The sequence below is a fragment of the Epinephelus fuscoguttatus genome, linkage group LG10, assembly GCF_011397635.1.
Source record: "Epinephelus fuscoguttatus linkage group LG10, E.fuscoguttatus.final_Chr_v1".
Lineage (NCBI taxonomy): Eukaryota > Metazoa > Chordata > Actinopteri > Perciformes > Serranidae > Epinephelus > Epinephelus fuscoguttatus.
This window is the reverse complement of record NC_064761.1, coordinates 13972562-13998027: the sequence shown is the minus strand read 5'-3', so window position 1 is coordinate 13998027 and position 25466 is coordinate 13972562. Positions and strand designations below refer to the sequence as shown.

The 25466-nt window shown below is 41.4% G+C and overlaps 1 protein-coding gene across 3 annotated transcripts in view; it reads left to right on the top strand.

The window, feature by feature from the left end:
• The window catches only part of LOC125895515 (discs large homolog 1-like protein), a 134824-nt gene that overhangs the window by 21183 nt on the left and 88175 nt on the right, over window positions 1-25466 (top strand). The window contains exons 1-3 of one of the 3 annotated variants that reach the window (XM_049587414.1): window positions 1332-1536; window positions 14319-14711; window positions 20124-20246. The exons of 1 other annotated variant lie outside the window; for it this stretch is intronic. In XM_049587414.1, the coding sequence (XP_049443371.1) occupies window positions 1474-1536; window positions 14319-14711; window positions 20124-20246 (579 nt within the window). In that variant the 5' untranslated portion in view covers window positions 1332-1473. Of the gene's footprint in view, window positions 1-1331; window positions 1537-14318; window positions 14712-20123; window positions 20247-25466 lie in introns of those variants that run through there. One more of the 3 variants, XM_049587411.1, reaches the window with a different exon arrangement.

Here is a 25466-nt window from a genome sequence, read left to right as displayed (position 1 = left end):
TGAAGCAACACAACCCCACCAGCACAGGCCTTTGGGTTGTTTTAATGCAGGGCTGTTTCGGTGTGAATGTCTGCTTACACCGACATTTTAGCAAACAGGGCCAGTGTGCTGCGTCTCAGTCAGTATGGATGAGACACCTTGCTTTGTGATAGAGCAAGATATATGCATTTTTATTTTAAAATCTTGTCCAGTGTTGGTTTAATGGCATCACTGATGATGATTTTTTTGCCACTGTCTCACCATGCATCCCGGTCACCTGGAGTTTAAATGGCTTGATGCCAAAGTTGTTGCCCCACCACCCACACAACAGCAATGCTGTGTTCAGATGTCAGTTGAATAAGTCACCCCTGTAATTTGTGTGTGTGTGTGTGTGTGTGTGTGTGTGTTTGCGATCATGGCTTGTGACTCTGGATGATGTAACAACATTGTCTCTGCCTCACTCATTCACTCTGTCTCTCTCCACCAATGTTATATTTGGTCAATTCAATCTTCACTAGCCCGTATAATACCATACTCTCCTCCTCTTCGCTCGTTGTCTGTGTGTGTGTTTACTGGTATATGACTATACAAGGCAGAGCATCACTGCAGCAGGTAGAGAGAGAGAGAGAGAGAGAGAGAGATAGGGGGACACCAGAGAGACGACACATTTTTAATCCCCCATCCACCCCTGTGTGCAGGTCTCTCCTTCTCTTTCTCTTTCTTTCTGTCTCTCATTGATCTTGCTGTTGAGAGGCGGGCCAAGAGAGGCAGTGGAGCGAAGCGAGGGAGAGTGAGCAAGCCAGGGAGGGAGAGAGAGACAGAGAGAGGGAGTGAGAGAGAGGGAGAAGGGGAGCGATGGAACGAGAGAGGCACACTCTCATACAGATAGAGAGAGAGGAGATAGAGGACTGGGACTGCTGCAGCAGAGGAGGACAAGAGAGACCACATCCATACTGACACACACATGCACACACTTACATGCACGCACATATTCCTTCATGCACACACACACAGACACACACACACTGACCCACACATGCTGACAACAACAACAACAACAAAAAGAACACACTGAAAACACAAACACATGTGCTAACAGATTCAGACACACACACACATTCACTGACGCACAGGCAGACAGTGACCATGTTGCTCCCTGCGTCCTGACCAGCTATGAGGATTACACAGATGAAGATGGTGATGATGATGATGATTTTGTTGATGAAGATGAGAGCAGTGAAGAGTGAGAGGGAGAGGACGCCGGCCTGCCACAGCTGAGGACCATAGCCAGGCGGTGGGGGTGGGGGGTGCCGGGGGGCGGGGGGGGCCGGCAGAGTGGGGGATTGTGGGACGGGATGGAGCGCGGTTAATAGAACACATGCATGTGCATGTGTGTGTGTGTGTGTGTGTGTGTGGATGTGTGTGAGTGTGAAATGTGTGTATGAGGACTAGGATGCCCCCCCAGCGTGGGACCAGCTAGCTAACGTTAGCCACATGTTGTGCCACTGCAAAGTAGCATGCACCAACAACACCATATCTCTGATGTTTGGATGCAAGGTAGGTAGCAAGCTTTCTATGTGTGTGTGTGTGTGTGTGTGTGTGTGTGTGTGTGTGTGTCTGAGAGAGATGCAGGGGGTAAAGTAATAGGTGAGAGAGACACTGACTAAGGCAAAATGTGCTGAGAGAGAGAAGGAAAGAGGTAATGACTAAGCTTGTCAAGGGACTCAGGGTTGAGGTAAACTAAGGTGAGAGTTGGTAGCCGGCAGGAGGGAGCGAGCTGTGTGTATGTGTGTGTGTTTGTTAGAGAGGTACTGGGGAGAGAGAGGGAGAGAAGCAGGTTTGTGTTCTCCTGTCTGCTTTTTTTTTCATCACAAACTCTACAGCCAGTCTATCACCAACATCTTCATTATACACCCTGTTGCTGCTACTGTAGTATCTGATGCTTGGTTCATTTGAAGTCATTTAATCTTTGGTAAATATGCCATATATGGAAATTAAACTTTATGTTAAAAATGATATTTCTTTATACTGTTATTAAATTAATTTCGAAGTCTGGTAAATTTTAGTCCTGAAACTAGATTATCATTGGCAATGAGAACTTTATCAACTTATCCATCTGCGATTAATTATCGTTGAACCTATTCAGTCTTTGCAAAATACTGGCCATCAAAAGTTCTAGCTGTACAAGGTGACATCCTCAAATGGCTTGTTTTGTCCAACTATGCAGAAAGAAACCACAAAACGTCACATTTCGGAAGTTGGATCCATCATATATTTGGTTTTATACGTGATTCCTAAATGACTATTCAACTATCCAAACTGTTGATTGGCAGCCTCTGTGTTTTATTGATTCTTTTAAACGTTCCCAAAGTTAAAGGAGAATTACACCAGTTTTTAAAATGCATGCACAGTATTCCTATTGTCTAAGGCAGTCCAAAATTATTAGCAAACATGGACAACTCTCTCCCAAATCCACGTGCTAGGGTACTAAACTTGTGATTTGATATGGTATGAAGTCTGGAGCTGCTCCACAGAAAATGAGGTAAGATGTTATAGATGGCATTGAGAGCACCCAGGGGAATGTTCTGAGTATATAGAAACACTTCACGTCTCAGAAGTGAGAACGCTATGATAAAAATAAAGCTCAATTGAGTTTCAAAAAAAAAGCAAACACACATTTTGTGTGTCCACAACATCAGGCTCCCATTCATTGTGTATGAAGCAGCTCCAGACTTCATACTTCATGACATCACAAGTTTGAGACTTACTTTTCTGGTTTGTGGCTTTGAGAGAGCGGAGCTGATGTTCACAAATATTGATTGAACTTTCCTAGGCCGATGAAGAATGACATATTGGAATTCTTAATTTAGGTGGTGTTCCCCTTTAAGGAAACACTTTCAGTAATCACCTATACTGCAAAGAGAAGCCAAACTCATAAAATGTCAAATGTTGTTTAACCACAAGCTGCTTCTGAAGAATTCTGCTTAAATATAATACAGTGTAACATTGGCAAAATGATATTATTAAGCAGGAACTTTTTTGAAAAATCAGAATAAATAGGAATTCAGTGTCTTTTTTTTTCACCTCACAGTCTTTGGAACCAAAACAGTATTGATATTTGATATCCCGCCATAGTATCTCCACATGCATTTATTTTTACTTTTATATGCAAGTTAGCCGTTTAGCAAAGTGGATGGTGACTCAGTGGTGCGGTGGATAGTGTAGTGCTGTTACAAAGAAGATCTTGGACTCAAACTTACCAGCCAGATGGGGCCTGTGGAGTTTGCGTTAGTGCTCAGTTTTTCTTCTCACAGTCCAAGGACACGAAGGTCTAGGTCAGTTGGAAGCCCTGCATTATACATACAGTAGTTTTTATGTAATAACCCTGTAGCACTGCAGCCTGTTCTCATTCACTGTTTGTATTTAGACCTACAAAAAGTAATGCACTATAATTTGTATATAACCCATGTAATTGTGAGCCAGGAGGCTGTGATCATGTAACCTATGCACTGCAGGCTGTCCTCTGTTGTATGAAGGGTGCAAAAGAGGAAGTAAGGTGAGGAGGTGTAAAGAGTGATGAAGTCTGCATATTGCTGCTGGTGGTTGGGGTGGGTTGATGCATCAAACAATCACAGGACTTTTACCCAGGAGGTTGGGGTTTGTGTCCCATGTGAAACCAAACATCTGTTGGGTTATTTTAAGTTATGTAAATATTTCACGTCATCACATCATCAAGTCACGTTGCCCAACCATGGATCTTTTTCTGTATTTGATCTAATTGGTAGGGGCAATAATTTGTAAGATATGATACAAACCATTGTATGAGGATATGATGAGTGCTGTGGGAGGGTATCCTTTATCCTCCCAGATGTACGCTGGGATTGACTTAAACATGCCTCTAACCCATGACCTTCACTGCGATTTCTATGCATTTCAAATCCATATTCAAACAACTCGCACTTCCTTAAATCCTGTCACTCCATTATAGATCTGAAGACTGTAGCCTTTTGACAGATCTTTGGCATCCTTTCCCATTATTAAATTAATATCACCATATCTCTTACGAGGATACTCACTAATTACATAACATCAGGCCATGCCAAGTGAGTGAGCTTAGGCTAAAATTGGCAATCATCATCTTGCAAAGTACTCTGAAACTGTTGAGTGGAAAATCAACACATGAAATATTAAAGTTCCACCCAAGCGCTTAAGGAACTGTGCCTTTGATGTGGAGGAACTGTTGGTACACTGTGCTGCATCTTTGAATAGCCATTAAACACACAGCTAACCCAAAAATGGCTCCATAAATGGGTCCATAAACTTGTCTAAACAGTGCAGTGAAAACTGGACATAAGCTTGGGAAATAGATTGAGAGATGCACAGAAAGACAACTGTTTGACTGTTTGGCTGCTAGTCTAATATAACATCTTAAAATCAAAGGATGGTGTTCCTTTCCTTGTGACAAATTCATGCTCTGCACTGTAATATTAGAAGCCACAGTAGGACCATTGGTGTCTGTGTATCTGTGTATGTGTGCATGCATGGGTATGCTGTTGTCCAGTTCAACAGTGAGGCCATAATAAACTGTATAGACTTCACTTCTGTCCTATTAGATCACCTCATCATGACGGCCTGTTAGATAGAGGCAGGCCGAGAGACAACTGCTAGGCTGTAGCTATAGAGAGAGAGAGAGAGACTCAACACGAGTGTGTGACACAGCAGGAGCACTGTTTTTGTCCTCTACAAGTATAGCTGGAGAGTAGCGAGTGTATGTGTCCTGAGGATGATAAGAAGTTGCTCAGGGCTTTTTAGTCTGTAGATGAGATTTTTGAGAGATGGTTGTGTTGGTCAGGACTACACTGTATTCTGTATTCTCTTCGTCAGGAATGGCTTGGGTAGAGGCCGTGCTTGATTCATCTGCACTTGTTTACACCGATCAGCCAAAACCACTGACAGGTGAAGTGAATAACTTTGATTATTTTGTTCCAATGCATTATTCTGCTGGGAAACCTTTGGTGCTGGCATTCATGTGGATACCACCTGACATGTCCCACCCACTCAAACACTGTTGCAGACTAAGACCCTCATGGCAACAGTACTCCCCAATGGCAGTGGCCCCCCAGCAGGATAATGCACCATGCCACACTGCAAACATCGCTCAGGAATGGCCCAAGGAATGTGACAAAGACCTCAAAGTGTCAGCCTGGCCTCCAAATTCCCCAGATCCCAATCTGAATGAGCATCTGTGGCACTTGCCATTAACCCACCTCACAACCCACTGGACAAAATGGATCTGCCGCCAACGCACTGGTGCCAGACACCACAGGACACTCCCAGAGATCCTGTGTCCATGCCTCGACAGGTCAGAGCCAAGTCCGATCCAAGAGGCCCCACCTTGGATTAGGGGTACATCTGGGGTACCAGCACATCACAAGAATCCTTGGGCAGATTGGGACCTGGGAAATTTAGGAGCTAGGGCTACGCCTTCTAAACAGTTTTTGTAGTGTGGCATGCTGCTTTTTTCTGCTGGGAGGCCACTGCCACTGGGGAGTACTGTTGCCTTGAGGGGGGGTACTTGGTCTGCAATGGTGTTTGAGTGGGTGGAACATGTCAGGTAGTATCCACATGAATGCCAGAACCAAAGTTTTCCCAGCAGAACAATGCATTGGAACAAAATAATCAAAGTTATTCACTTCACCTGTCAGTGGTTTTAATGTTTTGGCTTATTGGTGTACCTGACTAGTTCTATTTTGGATATATCTTTTTGTCCACCTCTTGCTTTCGATATTTAAAAGTAATAGTGACAAAAAGTGCAGAAAAAACATGTATAAATTCATATGTACATATACAAACATATATACATAAATGTAGCTACCTTAATTCTTTTGAACAGAGTTAACATTTGCTCCAGCTGCATTCCAGTGGTTTGCAGTAGAAAAGTTTGGAATGTGAAGCAGCCGCCCGAAGTGTTGTCTTTGCATTGACGCAAACAAATTAACAGAATTTAAGGAACAATTTGTAACTGTATAGCTCTACAGTAACACCATGACAAAAGGAAAAACACTAATGTATGGTCTGTGGAGTGGAGCGTTATCAGTGTCTTGAGTGGAATGACATTTCAGTTATTCTTAGTGTTCTTGTTACAAGGTTGAGTTTTTAAAATATGATGCTAGTGTGACTACAAGGTAAGATTTTAGATGAACCAACCACTTACTGATCATTTGTAATTTGAAACGGAAAGTATTTCGGTGTTCATATCAGTTTGCTAGATTTAATGCACATCACTTTTTTTATGTATTTTATCTTCCACACAAATTGGCCATTCGGGTGGGTAAAGCACTTACCACTGAACATTACTGTACCTTGCTAAGGTCTCTTGAGGATGTGTCTATGCCTTTCTATTGTTGAATCAGCAGACAGTGTTCCTGGAGAAATGATAGTGTCATGTTCGGTAATGAGGTGTTTGTACTGTGTCTGTGTTATGCACATTCAACTGTCTCGACTTGCTTTATGGGCTAATAAAGATCAGTTCCACCCAGTCAGGGGAAGAATTAATTTACTGTTAGCAAAAACAATTTTTGAATTTGATCCAGTATTAAGAGAGCACTGCAGCTGTGAAACAGGCTGCAATGTAACCACTTGGGGCAATAGCAGACAGCAGGTACATCAACTAAAATGTTTTTGCCACAGACAGACTCAGATTGTTCTTAGGATAGGATAAGAACCCTACAGAGAAATAAAGCGTTTTGCTTTACCTTTTGTTTGATCCAGTTTGTGTGGTGTTGTGTTCCTGCAACAACTCATGAGACTTCATAATGAGACTTTTCATTTAATAAGACTTGGTTAGACACAACAGTGGTTAGTGGGTGGCATTGGCTTAGGAGGTAGAGCGGGTTTTCCACTAACTGAAAGATCGGCAGTTGGATTCTCCAGTCCGCTTGTTGAAGTATTCTTGGCCAAGATACTGAAGCCCAATTGCTCCCATTGGCTGTTCCGTCACTGGTGTGTGAGTCCGAGTGCACACTCGACCACCAGTGTGTGGAAAATGCACACGCAACAGTTTGAATGATACCCTACGAATTAGCACCCCATGAATGACATTACGTCCTTTACCTAAAGTTGCATTATTAATGTAAAGCTATGGAGGATATGTTTGGGCAGTTTAAGTTACTGAGCTTAGGTTTAAAGAAAGACACATGGTAAGGCCTCTGTAGGTTTTGGAAAGTAAAAAACAACAAAAAAAAACATGGTGAGGATGTACCCTAAAACAACTCAAAGTTCACTTAAAGTTTACATGGTTCCGAACGGTCTCCAAGGGAAAGTCCTGTGTTTTTGTGACCTATCCATCACCCCAACCTTCGTTCTTACAGACCGCTCAGGACTGCTTCCTTGTTTGCTCCTGTCCCGCATTGGTCATAGTATTGCAGCCTTCAAAAATGCTTGGGTTATGCTTGAATTACTGGCTTACAATTATGTGGGATGTGCACAAATTTGGGTGCATCACTTGTTGTAGGGCAACGGTTTATGAGAACAGACTGTAATGTAACATGTACAGTAGTGGTAAAGTGCTTTGAGTGGTCAGAAGACGTCAAAAGGTGCTGAACAAATGCTGGTCAATTTACCTTACCAAACAGAATGAATCAGGCAAAAGATAAAGAAAACACCTGGTTCAATAACGGATCAAATTCAGAAATTTTTGTCTTCATGAGTCACTTAGATGCACAAAAAAAGGGAAAATAGTGTCCAGGTTAAAAAATACTGTATAGTTTCCCTTGAAGAGATCATGCATAAGTGGATGGTTGGGTATTGAGCACAGGTTTTGAATTGGAACCAGTCTGGAATTCAAGATTAGGAATTCATTATTGTTGAATACTGATAGTGAAGTGTGGACATGCTGTTCATCAGGACAGTTTACAATGTGGTGGACTATGGTTGGCACTCAAAAATGGAAAAAAGCGTCACAAAAGGCTATAAGATGTTGTAACTGCATAAAAATAATCACATATACATAACAATTCCATGAAATAATGGGGTAATATGACTGCAACTACTAAATACTGGAGCGTCATGCTATGTTGCAGGAAAGCAGCACAGTAGAATAATTCAGCGTTTTGTAGTTGTGGTCCACAATCAGCTAAAGTTAGTGCTGCCAACTCATACAAAAACAAGTGGAAAGCAGTTAACTTATCTATGGTAATATAAAGAATAATTATATTTTTCTTAACTTACTTTTGGCTTAAAAAAACAGTCTATGGCAGGCTAACTGGGCTGAAAATAACAGTCTTTTTTTTCTTCCAGCATATTTTAGCTTCTTTTCTCACTCAAGTAAATTTCCTGAGTTGTCATTAGAATTTTATAAAATCCAAGCGATACTTAGGCCTATAGAGTGAGCCGACACTGACACAGAAAACAGGCAGTATTAAGTTTGACTAAAATCACTTGTAAAAGTGTTGTAAGATACGAGAAGAGAGACAAGCATAACAGACAGGTGCAACACATACACTGAGAGAGGAGAGTGCATTTTATATACATGAGGGTGAGCTACATCCATTTTACCTTGCCAGCAATGTGTCCATTGCTGAGGCTGTTTAAGTGCCTAAGAAGATAAATCAAACACACCTTAACTGGGTCAGACATTTCAACACATTCAAAATAAATGAATCTGTTCCTCTATTTCTGCTCAGGTCCGTTTATTTTTACCGAAGACACTTAACTGACTGAAGCCCTGGTGAAGTCACTTAAGGTTTTCTCTTTCTCAGATCTTTGGAGACTTGTGCACTCCCTTTTACATATTCAAACTGTTAGATCAAATGTTTCAGATGTATTGAAAGTATTTATCATATACTTTCGATTTAATTATCAAGAATTCCTTTTTTGCCAATTTAGGCTGAGTGTTTTTCATTACATTTTAAATTATTAAATTTCTGCTGCTGTTTTTTTTTTTTTTTTCTATTCACATGTCCAAGCAAAGTTTGAGAAGTTTAAAAAAGATTTCAACTTTTTGTTGATCTTAGATTTTAATCTCATGTGGATACTGGTAAAGTTTTTAATAACCCTGAATTTAAGCTTTCTGAAATTCAAATACCCCGTCCAAGTGGCGCATTTATAACTCTTACCGTGACCTGATTTTCTCCACAGCCCTCCACCATTCAGTGATATTACATCACCATATAGTATCTGGCACGTTCAGAATTTTATTATATTTATTATTATTATATTTCAGAAATGTGTAATTATAGTATAGATGGGGAAGAAAATGTGTCCACATGCAGTAAAACACAGACTATCACTGTTGGGATGTCACTGAAATCTGTGAAAAAGCAAGTCCTTTGGCAGATGTTCCCTCTGATTGTGATTGGCTGACTTCAAACCATTTGTATTTGTAGCAGTCACAGTGTTATTGTTGCTAAATGAATCCGGTCATCAGCTGTTATCTGTGGTTCTTGCTTTGGCAATAAGTACTTTTGTACTTGATGCCAATAAGGCATGAGAGAGAGCGTGATGTGGGAGATAGAGAGAATGAAAAGACACAGAGAAAGAGAAAGAGATGAAGGCACGTGTGTGTGTGTGAGAAGTCCCTTACGGCAGAGGATCCCCTGCTCTTTCATATCTCACCAAGCGTGACTAATGCCTGGCTTTACTCTGACACACACACACACACACACACACACACACACACACACAGATACAAACCAACACATACACACACAGATACAAAGCAATACACACACACACACAGATACAAACGAACACATAGACATGTACTAGGATGCTGAATCTGCTCCCAATCTAGTCACGTTTCTCTGGCTACGCAAGACTGGCTGACACACTAACACATGACAGCAACAGTGTGCACGCGTACGTGTCTCTGTGTCTGTGCGTGCTTGTGTGTGTGTGTGTGTGTGTGTGTGTGTGTGTGTAAGTGTTCAGCAGGCTATCTGCAGGCACAGTCCTGATTAGGAAAGCTCTGCTCTTGCTAGTTGAGCAAGCAGAAACACACACACATGCACACACTGTGATGTAGAAAGAGACATATTTTGTGTCTTTGTCCATTCATGCGTTAATTCATTCAGAGGTGTTCTTGTGCCATGTGAAAATTAAACGCCAAATATAGGATTATGGCTGACTCCGTGTGTGTGTGTGTGTGTGTGTGTGTGTGTGTGTGCATGTGTGCGTCTGCGTATGTGTGTGTGAGTGCAGAGGGCAGTAGCAGCAGTGTTGTGACAACAGTGTGAGCCAGGGTCTCTTCAGGGTCTTAGTGCCTGGCCGTTCAACCGCTGCTTTCAAGATTATTTTGAGGCATTTCTGACTAATTAGCAAGTCGACAGTGAATGAAAAGATCAGGCCGAGAGGCAGAGAGGAAATGAAATGCGCTGAAGGTCATGAGACGGGTTCAGATGAGTTCATTTAGTGTTTACTCCCGATCCCAGTCTAAATGAGGTTAAAGTATGCAGCAGGGGAGGCAGGGGAGAGAGCACACGCACAGCCACGTCTATTTGAATTCACAGGAATTAGCTGATACTGTTCTGCACAGACGTGCTCTCCTGTGCAAAGCAGCCACCCACTCCCTGCCCCAAAACACAATTTCCAAAATAGATTTTGCATCTTGTCTCTGACCAAGATGACAGTCAGCTGCAGCGGAGGGTCAAATGTAGTGATATTGCTTAAAGGTGTCTGTCATCTTTTGCTGATAATCCAGTAAGTGTGCTGTCAGTAAATGGACGTTAAAGCAGGAGTTTGGAAATGTCATGCATCGATCTCATATCTTGAATCAACTGGTGTAAAGCCCTTAATATCAATGATACTTAAGGTTTGATACTAAATAGCCCATGACAAGAGGAATACCAGTAACTGTTTCTTTATCAGTCAGGGCTTGAGAACAAAAATGTATCTCTTGGGAAAGACATTTAATTAAGACTGTGAGCTCTGTAGTTACTGATTTAGAGACACAGGGGGAGCTGTATGATAAATCACATAGGCACACTTGTTTTAAGTTCATTCATACCCTGGCCCCTAGCCTGAACCATTACCTCTACATGCCTGATCCCCTTATCTGAACCACCAACCTAACCTAACCTCTTTACTCTAAACTAAATGCATGACCCCCGCAGTGTGATTGTGAATACAGGCTTTTGATTAAGTACACTCCCAAGGAAATCAGCTCTGGCTTGCCGTTGGCTACCTAGAGAGATAGCAAGCCAAAAGGTCAAATGTCATGTTAATGGGGCTAACTGTGAGGCTGTCTGGCTCTCTGTAGGGGAGGCTAATCTATCTACAGTATATCTCCTCTTAGGCTGCAGGCTGTATTTGTGTAATGGTGTTATTGGTTCGGCTTTGCTTATTGAATTATCAGCTCTCTATAACAACTCAACCTAAACCTCACTCCAACTCAGAAACGCTGACTTAAGTCAATACTACAACTGTGAGGCAATCATTAAGTTGTGTAGTTGTGCAAAAAGGAGTGTTGAATAAATATGGTTAAGTTGATTTCGGCGCATTTGTGTATGTTTGTTATTTGCTCATGTAAAACAAAGGGAAATTTCCTTACATAAAATTCACCTCTGCAGTGCCTTTAGATTATTTTATGAGGTCCCATGGTGCACTTATACATTTATACATTTACTTTATATGGCAATAGAAGAAGTGAGGTTGGTTGTTTTCTATTATGGGTAGTGGATCTTTTAGATGAATTTGAGGAGTGCCTATGGTTTGCTAGTGCGTCCTGCAGTGTGGGACTCTTACTGGTCTGGTCTTGATCTTGACTTGGTCTCATTCCCTAAAGATCTTGGTCTTGTATCACTTTTGATATACTCTGGTCTTGGTCATGACTTTGTCTTGGTTTCGGTGGTCTTGACTACAACACTGCCACCCTATGCTAATGTATAACGTGTATAAAAAGTACGTTAAGACACGTTTCTTTGCATGAAGCTGCACATTTTCTCAGTTGTGTCAAGCTGTAAAAAGTATCTCTTCAGCCTCTTCCTTCACCTATATATGTAGATCTCTAATTCATGGCAGAAATTTTAATGATACATTAAAGTAATAGGACATCCGTGACTTCTCCTTCATTCACCTGATCAGTATGTGACGGAACAACAAATGAAGAAGTGATGATGCAATCACTGCTTGCCAGAATGCAATGAAAAATTCCCTCTTAACCTGACATTGCAATAATTATTTTATACATATTATTAAATTAACAAGAAACTATTACATCACAGGGGCTGCAGCAACGATTACATTATACACCAGTGTTTAACTGTATGATCAAGCTAAACTGGGTCACTTTTTGACTTCTATAGAGTGGATATAAGGATGTTGTCACTCTGTTTTCGTATCAAAGTCATGCATATTTAAGCTGATAAATGCACACTGTATGGACATGCATGCATGCACCTGCTGCAACTGATTCTCATATAATGTAAAACTTGCATGTACAAAAAAAATGCAAGGCTTGGTTTTCCTGATGTATTTAGTGTCCCATTTCCATTCTGTTTAACATGGCTATGTGTTACTCAAAATTGACACAGCACTTGTTTTGACATCTCAAGGCTTGCAGTTTCTCAACTGACGTATCTCTCCATATAGTGTTCAGCTGGGATACAGATAGTCTTACCATGTGAGTGCTGCAAATCCTTTAAATGGGCTTTTGACACAGTGTACATTGCCACTTTCATTTGGAATCAAGTGTCCCTTTAACCTTGGGTTAGAGTCAAGCTGTGAGTACAATACCTGAAATGAGTAACTAGATTCTACTTGAATGGGGTGTTTTGTGACTATAATATATTAGCTGTGTGTGCCCTTAAATTACATTGTTATCTTGGCATTGATATGGTCAGAGAATCAACATCCCATTTGCCTCAGAAATTTAAAAACCCTTCTCCAACTCATCAGCTTCTCTTTATCAGTGTCTCCTCTTCTGATTGGTTTACATGTAAATTCATTCATCTTCTAACCGCTTCATCCTCTTGAGGGTCGCGGGGGGGCTGGAGCCTATCCCAGCTGACACTGGGCAAGAGGCAGGGTACACCCTGGACAGGTCGCCAGACTATCGCAGGGCTGACACATAGAGACAGACAACCATTCACGCTCACATTCACACGTATGGACAATTTAGAGTTATCACTTAACCTAGTCCCCAATCTGCATGTCTTTGGACTGTGGGAGGAAGCCGGAGTGCCCGGAGAGAACCCACGCTGACACGGGGAGAACATGCAAACTCTGCACAGAAGGGCTCCCACACCCGGGATCGAACCGGCAACCCTCTTGCTGTGAGGCGACAGTGCTAACCACCACACCACCGTACTGCCCTTTACATGTAAATTGAAAAATAAATGAGGAGTAAAGGGTTTTACCTTGATTCAACTCATCAGTGTACCTGGATGTGTGCGAGTGTGCCTTCAGTGTACAGCAGGGGCCGTCCTCTCAGCTGCTCAGCTGGCTAAGTTGCACACCATGTAACCACAATGTCACAGATTCAAAACTAGCTCGGGACCCGTCGTTCCTCCCCCTCCTCAGCTTCACTGACTCTCTCCACTTTACTCTGTCCAGTAAAGCAGAAAGAAACATCAAATATTATTTTTGAAAAGATGAAGGGAAGCAAGGGAGGGTGCGCAGGAATGGGGAAGGAGACGAGGGAGAGTAAACAGTGAGGCTTACTGTAGTGCGAGTCTGAGTTGTGAAAGGGAAAGAGGCATGATGAAGGTGTAGAGAGATGAGGAGGAGAGGAATAAACAGTAATTCCCCAAGGCAGGCTCGTCTCTCGCTCCCTGTCCTCATTCAGTTTTGCGTCTCATTTTGCCTAAAACCTTCTGTTTCAAGTCCTGTGTGTGTGTGTGTGTGTGTGTGTGTGTGTGTGTGTGTGTGTGTGTGTGTGTGTTTATTTATTTGTTTGTTTGTTTGTTTTAAGTGTGTGTGTGTTTGTGCATTCACGTATGTACAGTACAGGAAGCTCAGGAAACAATTACTACCATGCTGGGTGTACACCTGGACTGCCCCATGTGCTTACACACAAAAACTGTACTATAAAAATATCTCATTACACACACATGCACGCACACACACTCATACAACACACTCTGCTATGCTCTTTTATGCCGAATGCAATTTTGCACTAATCCTTCTTTTCCAGCCTGACTAAATCTTTTCTGCCTCTAAACTAACCTCCTTTTTCTTCTGTCTTTTTTCTTCCTTCTTCCTGCCTATCTTCTTACACCTCTTCATCCCAAACCTCTTCATCCTCTTTTTCTTTGTCATTTCCTCTGTCACTCTTGCTTTGTCTTTCTCCTTGCCTTCACCATCTGGTGTCCTCTACTCCTCCTCCTCTTTTCTCACTATAGAAGTATCGGTATCAAGAAGAGGAAGGGGCATCACCAGGTGCCCCAAAACTCCACCAACATCCCTGCCATCAGCACCCAATGGGAGTAGCCAGAGAACTGAGGGACGGAGGGACCCTGGGGAGGGATACAGGGACCCTGGGGAGGGACGGGGGAACCCTAGGGAGAGAGGGGAGGGAAGTGGGGACCTGGAGGGAAGGGGGAACCTGGAGGAGAGATGGAGGGGCCGCCGGGACCATGGAGAGAGAAAGGGAACGATCACTGGGGAGGGACGGATCTCTCGGTCGCCACGGTGACCTACGGGGCGCGGAGCTGGTTCAGGTAGCAGAGCGGCAGCTGTCTCAGATTCAGCATGTTCACGGATACGTCACTCACACACACATCACGCCCGCTCAGGTAACTAAGGCTTTGGCTCTTTCATCAGTATGCCAAACAACACACACACACACACACACACACACACACACACACACACACACACACACATTACACTGACATTGTCAATCTGTCCTCCATCACATTGGCACTGTCTACCTGCCTGCTTCTGTTTAAGAAACACACACATGGCTCAGGGCTCACTCTTACATCATGTTCGCCCAAGAGATTTTGTCTGTCTGTCATTTCACATGTCAGAGTAACTTTGCACCAGATATTACTGCTGTTCTCTGAAACCATTGGGTAATATTTATGTTTTGACTCAAAGGCCCAATGGATCCTTTTTGAGCTCATAAATTTTGAGGTATACTCATACATAATTGAGGCACAGCGTTGATTGATCATAATTGAAACAACAGCCCAGGTTGCCTGCTGTGTTTACAAAATACTATTTCTGTAAACAGCCTTTCACCAGCACCAGAACAATATAAAAACATTTTATATGCCTGTGTTTTGTTGTCTAATGTCTCTATATATCAATTTTGGAGGGTGAATATGTTCCAGTCCCAACCCTGTTTACATTCTACTTGTTTGTTTTACCAGTAATGTAATTGCTGCCCTGATTATGTTTGTTGGGAATGTATGCTTTGTGAGCTTTGAAACCACAGCTTGTGCACATCCTGAATGTGGTTAAGAAAAACACTTTGGTTAGGGTTAGGGAAAGACTGTGGTTTTGCTTAAATATTGATAATTAAATACCTATTTCTCGTGCCTTAAGTCACCGCTGACTCTCTCTGCGTCCGAAATCCTCAGAGGCTGACAATGGCCATACTTTCATTATTTTGTTTCATGGCGTCCACTGGAGATCATGAGTTGATTATTTTGTTATCTTGAGAAAACAAGCTTTGTTAACTCATGATAATTGGTTGATTATCTCGTTATCATGAGATGGAAAAGCTTGTTTTCTGGAGGTAATAAAAATAATTACTTTTGTGTGAATAAACAGTAGTGTGTATCTTTTCAGACGCACTGAGCTGTACAGTAATTACCACATCACTTCCTGGTTGCAGAGGCTTAATCATACTAACCTGTGCAAGCCTCAGCTCTACAGGCAATTTTAAAAAAATCTTGACGTTACAGACACCATCAGCCATTGTCTGTTGTGAACGTTGTCGTCTACCACATTGCGTTTTGGGATATTTATGCCGTCCAGTGTGTCAAGTGTTTGCATACTATAATATTTCACCAAAAATAGTTTGCTATTTATGTATTATTCATTTTCTAGTACGGTTTCGAACATACTGAAAAAAATTCCTATACTGTTTTAGCTTGCTAAATAGCATTTTAGTATGGCATTTCGGACACAGCCATGACCAGAATCTTTCCGTAATTGTAATAGAGTATTTCTGCTTTTTTAAAAAAAAATCATCCTTCACTTGATTCGAGCAGGTATTTTTTTGCAAGGGTGGAAAATGTGGAAAACAAGATTAAATGTGTCGTTTTACTGATCCTTTCACTTTAAATATTTTGCAGATACAATCATTAACAATTACCAACATTAGTTTACAATGTAAAAAATGTAGCCTGGACAGCATTACATTTATGTATGAATATAGCTGCTGTTGCAAATAAGAAGTATATATTGTAATTTTTAGGAGAGAGGCCTGCCAACCTGTGTTTTGATTTTTTGTTGTCGGGCTTCTCTTTTGTTTACGGTTTAATCACAGAGTTCTCCTTTAAGTTGACTCTGAAATGACTTTGCAGAACCTTGGGCATTAGAAACCTTTTTTAAGCACCACTGGGTGAACTGATAAAATTATAATGCAGTCAAGCTTAAATTAAGCCTGTTTGTCATAGTCCCTGAGAAGATGACATGTCAGAGATAAAAGACTTTCAGCCAGCAGCAGTGAAGTGCTTCATGTCTATTGTGATTGTGTCGTAATTTATTCAGAATTCGGTCTAATATCAGATCTAATGCCATCAGTGTCTATTTTTGAAGCTTTTGGCTTTACTCAGCAAGGTGGCGGAAGCATCTCCTTTTCAAGTTCAAGTGCACACAGAAGTAAGGAGACCTGTTTCAGTGTGGCTCCAGAATTTAAAAGGTCTTTTTTGAAAGTACTTAGAAGTCAAGGATACTGGCCTAAATTTCCTTCCATGCACAGAGCTTTTCTTTGTACCAGGAGAATACTTTTGCAGAACTGTGCATGCAGGGATTCAGCCGAATCCTTGTCCCATTTTTTAGTAATGAGGCCCATTACTATCTCTATTCTGCACTCGGTCTGTGCCTGTCTGGCTCCCTCTCTCTTTGTCTCTCTTTCTTTGCCCCCTTCTATCTCTCTCACACACACTCATAATCGCACGGCATAGCCTGGTAATCTTTTTATTTTGGTTGATTGGGCTGTATCTGTCTGCAGATTAGTGCTTACATCACCAAACTCGTACACAGCTCTGGCCACACACACCCCTCACATGCACACACTGTACACTCATTCCCCAACACTCAGACAAAGACACACACCTCATTATGCTCCATCATGTGTTTGTTATCGTTTGTTGAAGTATTGTGCTCTACTTTATGTCCATGTTTTTTGAATTGGAGGTTTAAGTGGTGTCTGGTAAACCATAATAAATGGGCTTTTATATGTGGGATCTAACAAAAGAAGGCCCACAGTCCATTAGACTTACATAACAATATGCCAATTAGTAATATCAAATTACTTGCTACCACATTGAGTTATTTGGTAGTAAAGACGGTGATGAAAGTGCCATTAACACAAAGATTTTCTCTGTCATTCTCTGAAGAAAAATCCCAGTTTTTCAAGCCTTAACCCACAGGAGGCTTTACATTAATTCTAAAGCAGCTGACAGACATCATAAAACAAGATTTCAAATATCCAGGGTTTCTCAGTTTCTTTAATTTCCTCTTGTTTTCATCGTCTTCTCTCATTTTTGTCATTTTTGCATCTTTTTTATTTGTGTCTACCCCCGCTAGTATGTCATCCTTTCAAAATTCTGGCATGAGTGATTATCAGTTAATGTATTATTTTCATTAAATCAACTTTTACGTTGTCAGTAGTAGTGTGTGTGTGTGTGTGTGTGTTTGTATGTGTGTGTATTGGGGAAAGTTACAACAGCCCTCAGCATGCTGCAGGCACTCTGAGCTGAGGAGTGTGCATATTAGTGGTGTGTCAGATATACACCAAGTCATTATACACTGTCATCCGTTTGTCTCTGCACTGACTCAGTTGTCAGTCACCAACAGTTCAAAGTTTGTCTGCTGGAAAAAGCCTCGGACACAACTGAAGTTTGTCACTGTGGCAAGGAAATGTTGGTGTGTAGCTCCACCTTGTGGCTTCCTGTCACTTCTAAACATATCAGTGTTTTAATCACTGAGGGGGCTTGAAAGGTCCATATGTGTGTTGATATTGATAGATGGAATTATGTGTTTATCTTTGTATCCATCAATCAATATCTTTCTATCTGTGATCTCTGTCTGTGCCTCAACAGAGTACAGTAAATGTTTATTGTCTGTGGAAATACAGCGAAAGGGTTTTGAGTTTTAGGCTGTATTCTTTGTTGGACTGCAACTTCATTCCTCTAGTAGCACTGAGGTTTCTCTTGCTTAATGGTCGTGGCTTAGAGGTCCAGGTCCCCTAACAGCATCTTCATCATCATCGCTGTACACAAACAGATCCACTTCAGCTGCTCATCATGTGTCTGACTATATTAAAGCTGTGATGAGGTACTGTGGTGAATGTGTGTGTTGCTGCTGGTGTATTTGGGTATTAAGGTTATTTTGAGAACTTCTCCTCTCCAAATGGTTTGGTGTGTGTGTGTGTGTGTGTGTGTGTGTGTGTGTGTGTGTGTGTGTGTGTGTGTGTGTGTGTGAGAGAGAGACCACAGGTGCTGGATCTGGCTAGCTTTTCTGTGACAGATGGACCTGCCACCTTGTTCTCCCCATGTATATGTTCCCTTCTCTCTCTCTCTCTCTCTCTCTCTCTCTCTCACTCACTCACTCTCACACACACACACACACACACACACACACACACACACACACCTTGCACTTTTTTCGTCTTGCACTCTGTAATTTATATTAAGTGCACATTTATGTTCTCTTCTCCATACATCATATAAATAATCCATGCATGTAACATCATGCGTTGTGACGTAACATTTACTTGTTTTTAAAAATAGTGCACTGAAGACCTATTTTTTTTCTCCTCATCTACTCTGCCCAACAAAGCCAAAATGCCATAATTATTTGGAAAAAAAATATTAAAAATCAGATATTTTTTTGGCATATGTTGTATAATATAAAAAATATTATGCCACAGAACTGCTTAATATATATAAAAAATTATGAAACTACAAAACCAAACCACCGCAATTATTTGTTATACCATAAGACCGTAACCAAATCCAATTTATAGTATTACAAATGACTAGATTATACAAACTCAGACTCCTTTAAAAAAAATAAGATTGTTTTTCTTTTTGCCCATAAAAGCATAAAATTGCTATTTTGTCATTCACATAGTTGTTACACACTTTACTAAGTAGCCTTATGCTGTGTTCACAATACAAGTACGAGCGACATCATGACTAGCTACATTGTCGCAGAGTTGCTGTTGAAGTGTTGCTCAGGTGTCACATGCTTGTGAGTGTCTGCTGCTTGCCACAAAGCACCTCAATGGAACATTATCTAAAGTTTGTATTTGGCTAAAAAAAAATCTATGCTTTTCCTTTTATCTTCCCATTTGGCCGCCCCATTGTATCCCCGTGTGCACAGCAATTCACAAAAAACTAGCATAGCATGGCAGCTAGCTAAGCGAAATACCACAGTACTACAGCTAGAATAAAAAACATGATTGGTAGACACTTCACAGCGTCATTCGAGCGTTGAAAAAAGGTGAGGCTAGCTTAACTTTGATTTGTAGTGCATCATGCCCATCCACAGTGACAAGTGCCAGGTGTCAGTTTGTAGCTTCATGTCACTTCCACTGAAAATGACTTGTAGCCTGTTGCTGTGTCGCTCGTGGTATGAACATAGCATTAAAGGTGCAGTGTGTAGGATTTAATGGCATCTAGTGGTGAGTTTGCAGTTTGCAACCAACTGAATACCAGTTTCATCAACTCTCCCTACGGTGAGCCTGTGGTGGCCTTCAGGTAATGTGAAAAAGTGAGGCAGAATATTTGAATATATGAATGCTCCTTGATTGTCAGTGACCTCCTGCTCAAGCCTGAATAAAGGACCTGGAACACAGAGATGGTTACTGGTGCAGAAAAGAGTTGTAATGACCGTGTTACAGTCAAGCTGCCATCTGCAATAATCAGACTGCAGTGCATCTTACATATAAGTGTGCCACAGTGTGTGTGTGTGTGTGTGTGTGTGTGTGTTGCACCATGCTGAGCTCTGTCTGTACATCGTAGGTAGAATCACCTGAGGTTCCCTTTGATGACGAGGCGTGGCCTCACCAAGAGGGAGAGAGGCTGAATGAAGTCCCAGCCCCGCCTTTCTCCTCCCTCTATTCACACAGTCACTCCTACTACCAGGTAATCCCGCCTCTGTGCCCATTGCATGCATTCGTAGCTTTGTTCGTTTGTGACATGATGTTGGGTTTCAGTCATGTTCCGTCTCTGAATTTCAGTTTGTTTGAGCATGCAGTTCGTTTTTTACGCTTGAATCATTTTAGTTTTGTGAGACAGTTCTGCAGATATCTCAAGAAAATTGTTGCATTGGCTGAAATTCTTAGAAATTAACACCCCACAGAAATATTTTGCATCAATAATTAGTTAATAAGACAGACAGCCTTAATAAGACACTCTTCCTCTGTGCAAATGGAGCTGCAGTGCCAGCGGTCTGAGTGGCAGATGGTGCAAGATGAAAACTGAAGGAAAATTAACTTCCAACATGTTTATAGTCAAATAAAAAGTAGACTGCAGGGAAGGCAGCTGAGCTCAGAGGGATACATTTAATATCCACTTAAAGGAGCTTCATGGTTTCATTTAGAGAAAAAAATACCATTAAAATGTGAGACAGTGTTTATCTGCAAAGTCTCATTTGTTTATGGAAATTATACCTATACCTATACCTATACCTATTATACAACCATATGCTCATTATACTGACATTAAAAATGCTGCATATATAGCATCTTTAAGAGGACTGTTCTGCAGCATACTCACTCTTTGCTTTTATCTAAATAATGTAACATACATCTACTTCACTGTAACCTCAGTACTGCACTGATCTCCTGAAGCCAGGACCAATCACAGCTCTAATGCTCTTGTATCTTCCAGTTTTGCTTCTCTAAACCATGTGAACAAAGAGCACCCTAATGCTGTGATTGTTGATATGTTTGTCTGATGAGGCAAGTGGTGTCTTTTTGTGCTGTGCACACGGTCTGACATGGAGGTGATGACAAAAGGAATAGACCAGCTTGTAATTTCATCAGCATTTAATAATCAGAACTGAAGTAATTTATATTGTGCACTAACTTGTAGTCTTTTACCCATCATCTGGTTGGCTGCCCCATAACATCTGTGAATTGTGCTGCTTTTTAGTCCTTTTTGAGCCTACTTAAAGACTGATTAAAGGGAAGAAAGTAAATATGAGAGGGAGGAGAACTGAAACAGCTTCCTCTTCCATCTCTTCTGATCATATTGGTGTAGATGTAGTTCTAGTATATAAACTGCAGGAGGCAGTAGAAGCAGAAGAATAACCATAATGTGGTGCCTTCACAAATCAAGATCTGACTGAACTGAATTAATCAAACTGTTAAATAGCAAGCATTATCGCTAAATGATTGAATATTGCCGGTAAAGAGGCTCAATAAATGAAATCGCGGGGCATACTGTTATCACTATTGACAAACTTTTTACACAGTTTATGGCAGACTGAAGAGGAAATGCAGCCGATGCTGCAGCAGTATAATTGACTTAGCTTAAATAACATCATCGACAAAATTTATATCTGCTGTAGAGACTGATTGACGAGAAAAAATAAAAAAGTCACTTGCCGTCTTTCTATAACACACCAACAGTAAGATACACATAGGCCACTCAGAGACCTTAGTGGCTCTTAGTCATTAAGCTAATGCAGATAATTAGGAAGGAAGGAAAGACAGAGAGGGTCAGGGCAGGCAGACAGACACAGAGACAGAGGGCAGATTTGTTGCTGGATGTTAATCAACATGTCAGTTGGCCAAGTCACTTCTCCTCAATGAATCTCTTTCCCCTCCTGCTGATACAGTAACAGAAATTAGGAGTCAGTAAGACCTTTTACTCTGCACTTACTGTAATGTCTAACAGGTGTATAGTGATTTCTGCTTCAATATGGACGGCAAGAGAGCTGAAGAGACAAACCAGCCACTCTACATGTACATTCAGCAAACTCCCAACAATTCTCCTTTATGTTCATTATCTTTAAGAAAGCAGTGTCTTTATTATTTTTAGAAATAACTTGTCTTGACGGACTCGATCCAGTTGTTTAGATCACCAACATTTGTAATGTTTAACGTAGCAGCATGGAACAGGCTTGGCCTGACCCTTCAGGAACTGAGCAGCTTATAGTTATTAAGATATTTAGAGCCAAAATATGCAACCTTCTGTATGTAATCACCTTGACAGAGGCTCAAAGATGGCAAGGCATCTAGTACTGCCTTTATCTCTTTGGAGGAAGATAAATTTCAGATGTTTAAACCTGCAGTAAGTACTACATTGGCCACTTGGGGGCAGTGGAAACTGACACATTGCAATGTTTTCATTTCATTTGGCAAACTTTTTAGCAAGTAGTATCCTATTTACGCATTGAGCAGAGAGAGGAGTAACATTATCTTCCATTTGGAGTCATGTTTGTGGCACCTGGTGGATGTAAGTCTAATATTGACTTTCCTTTCAGCTCTGTTTGATCTCCACAATCTCTTGAGGAACAGCTTTGTCTCATTCCCAGGGCATCAAAATACGCCACTCGGGCGATGTTACTGAGGTACCTGTTAGGGTTAGTATGAGACACACCAGGCTTTCAACCAACTCCAGTGTAAAGCCATCTGCAACATTACTGGATTGCATTAGATCTAGTATAAAGAGTGCAAAGGTCTGCTTAGGGCAGGTGAGAGGGTAGATCGGTCCAATAAGCACAGGACTTGACCCAAAAGGCCGGTGTTCGTGTCCTGTGTGAAACTTAAAATTAGCATTGATTTATTTTGTGAACTCAGTCATTAGTCATCTCAATAGTTAGTCAGGTGAGTCATCTGATGTTACTACTGCAATCTTGTCCTGACACTAACTAAGGAGTTTTGTTCCTGAAACCTAACAGCTGACCCCTTCTTAATCACGTGAGTCGACTCACATGGCTTACCATCAAACCCTTGTGCTTCAAGATCTGCTGACCCCTTCTGCATTAAGATACAATGCAAAGGTCTCTCAGGGGCTTCTGGGATGAGGTCACATTGTGAGGGAACTATGTAGCTGGCTCTTAACACTCTAGTATTTTAATTAGCTACTGGCTAACTTTGTTTGTCGGCTGTTTGGTGTTAAGCAGGTAGCGCACAGTGGATTTTTCACGCTGTGGCTGAAAACATTGCTATGAGAGCCGTGAGAATGAACCAGAACAGTAAAGTTGGGGCTAAATAGCTAAACAATGAACTGAAACTTGCTTTAAAAGCTCCTGCAGAGGAGCTGCAGAAAGAGATGGTAATGCTGTATGGATTCATCATAACAAACAACCCCTTCATAATGCACAAAGTAATCTGATCTGTTGTGATTATAAAAATATTGTGCAGAGGAAAAGCTGCCCAGCCCACCCCAACACGAATTAAGAGGCTAAATATTGAACCTGACCTGTTGGCAGTTGGTGCCTTGCAGTGCTGTATGTTTAGTCCTCTATATCCCCTGTATTTACCAGGGGAGCTTGACATAGCTTTTCAAAATGGTCCTTATCTCAATCTGAAAGGGATCTAATGGAAGGGCTGGGGGAGAGCCAAAAAGGTTAGGAACCACTGGAATAGACTGCAGTATAGATCTGTATGACGTCTGGTTTACAGTGCCTCTAGCTGCACTAGCTTCCCTTTATGGTTGTTGACAACACAAAGCCGATATTCATGACAATTTCATTGAGAGCCATGTTAACGGCAAGCTAGCACAATATGACAGGGCATGTTTCAGTTTCGGTTGGCCACCTTGTTGACCAAATATGTTCAAATCAGTAATGAAGCCTCAAGTCCATATTACAAACATACATAACTGCATTGTTACTGGGTTACAGGGTCAGACTGTCTGGTGCCTGCTGAGCTGGTATCCGAAATAGGTTGTGGGTCAGTCTGTGGTGGGACCACAGCCAGGGCAGGAGAAGAAGCAAATTGTTTGTTAAAAAAAAAAGTGGACACTGCATTTGTATGCTGGGCTATCTATCACTAGCCTGGCATACCTGTAGAGGATGGAAGGGCAAAGTTGGCTCTCTCAGCAGTCAGACATTAAACATGCATGATGTGTGCTTTTATTTAATTGGTCCTGAAATATTAATAGAGCCAGCATTCGTGGGCTGACATTTGACTGGAGTGAGAGAGGGAGAGACAGAAGGAAAAAGTGAAAGAGAGAGGCACATGGAGGCAGGGGTAGTTGTGATATAGACAGTGTGTCACTGGATTGTTGCTGTGTCAGCTGACATGTCAGAGTATTGTGTTTTTTGTCATGGTGTCTAGCTGCAGACACACTGGCTGTAGAGGGTGACTGGCAGATGCTAATGATATGGTTCCAGTTGTAATTTATGCTAGCTCCGATGATAGCTTCTTACTGTGTGTTCACACCGTAGATAACATGATTGATGTCTTGGTCTGTCCTTACTGTTTGTGGGTGTTGTGAGAAGCTCAGGTTGCTTCAGTGTTGTGTTCTGCAATTATCACACTGCATGTGCAAGAGAGCTTGTTAACCAGGAAGAATCTATCTGTTACATTACCATAAACAGCTTTTTTTTAAGCTATGCCAACAGCATGACTCTAGGGATAACGCTGTCAGTCCACCACTTTTTCCAGACTATATCTAATAAGTTTTTAGTGAAATGTCTTGACAACCTTTTGATGGATTGCCATGAAATTTGGTTTAGACATTCATGTCTCCGTGATGAATTGTAAAAACTTTTTTGAACTGATACTTTTCATCCAGCACAATCTTATTCTAAACTGTATTTAATTGAATGTCAAAAAATCTTAACTTGCTAACCAAGGCTATTGCAACCCAGTCACCGGAATAAATGCTGGCTTTTACTTTTCTGCAAACCACACCTACATTACATTTGTACCTTAATGTGTAGTGGACATGTTAAAACTATATGTTTCGACAGTGCTGTGGTTAACTTGTGCTTATGTTTAGCCACAAAAAACACTTGCTAATGAATGGGAAAAGATCATGTTTTGGCTTAAGTGCCTGGTTTTGGCGGTGCTATCCCTGCTGGAGACAGAGATGTCTAGCTGATAAAACAACCTGTTTTGTTTGTTGGTCTCAAGCAGTGGTTTGCAGCAATCTGCAGCTTAGCGCTGTCTTGCTGAGGTGTCACACCATCCACCATCCCTTCCAGCTCCCATTGACAAAATCAGCCTAGCCTATGTATTTAATCAGAACAATGTCACTTTCAAAAGTTTGACATGATACATATGAAACATACAAATGTAAATGTAACGTATCTGTGGTTTGCAGAAACATGCAATGCCAACATTTTATTCCAGCTACAAGGCTGGCTGTTGGGAATCCCTAGGTTGTGAGTCATAATCCACTTTA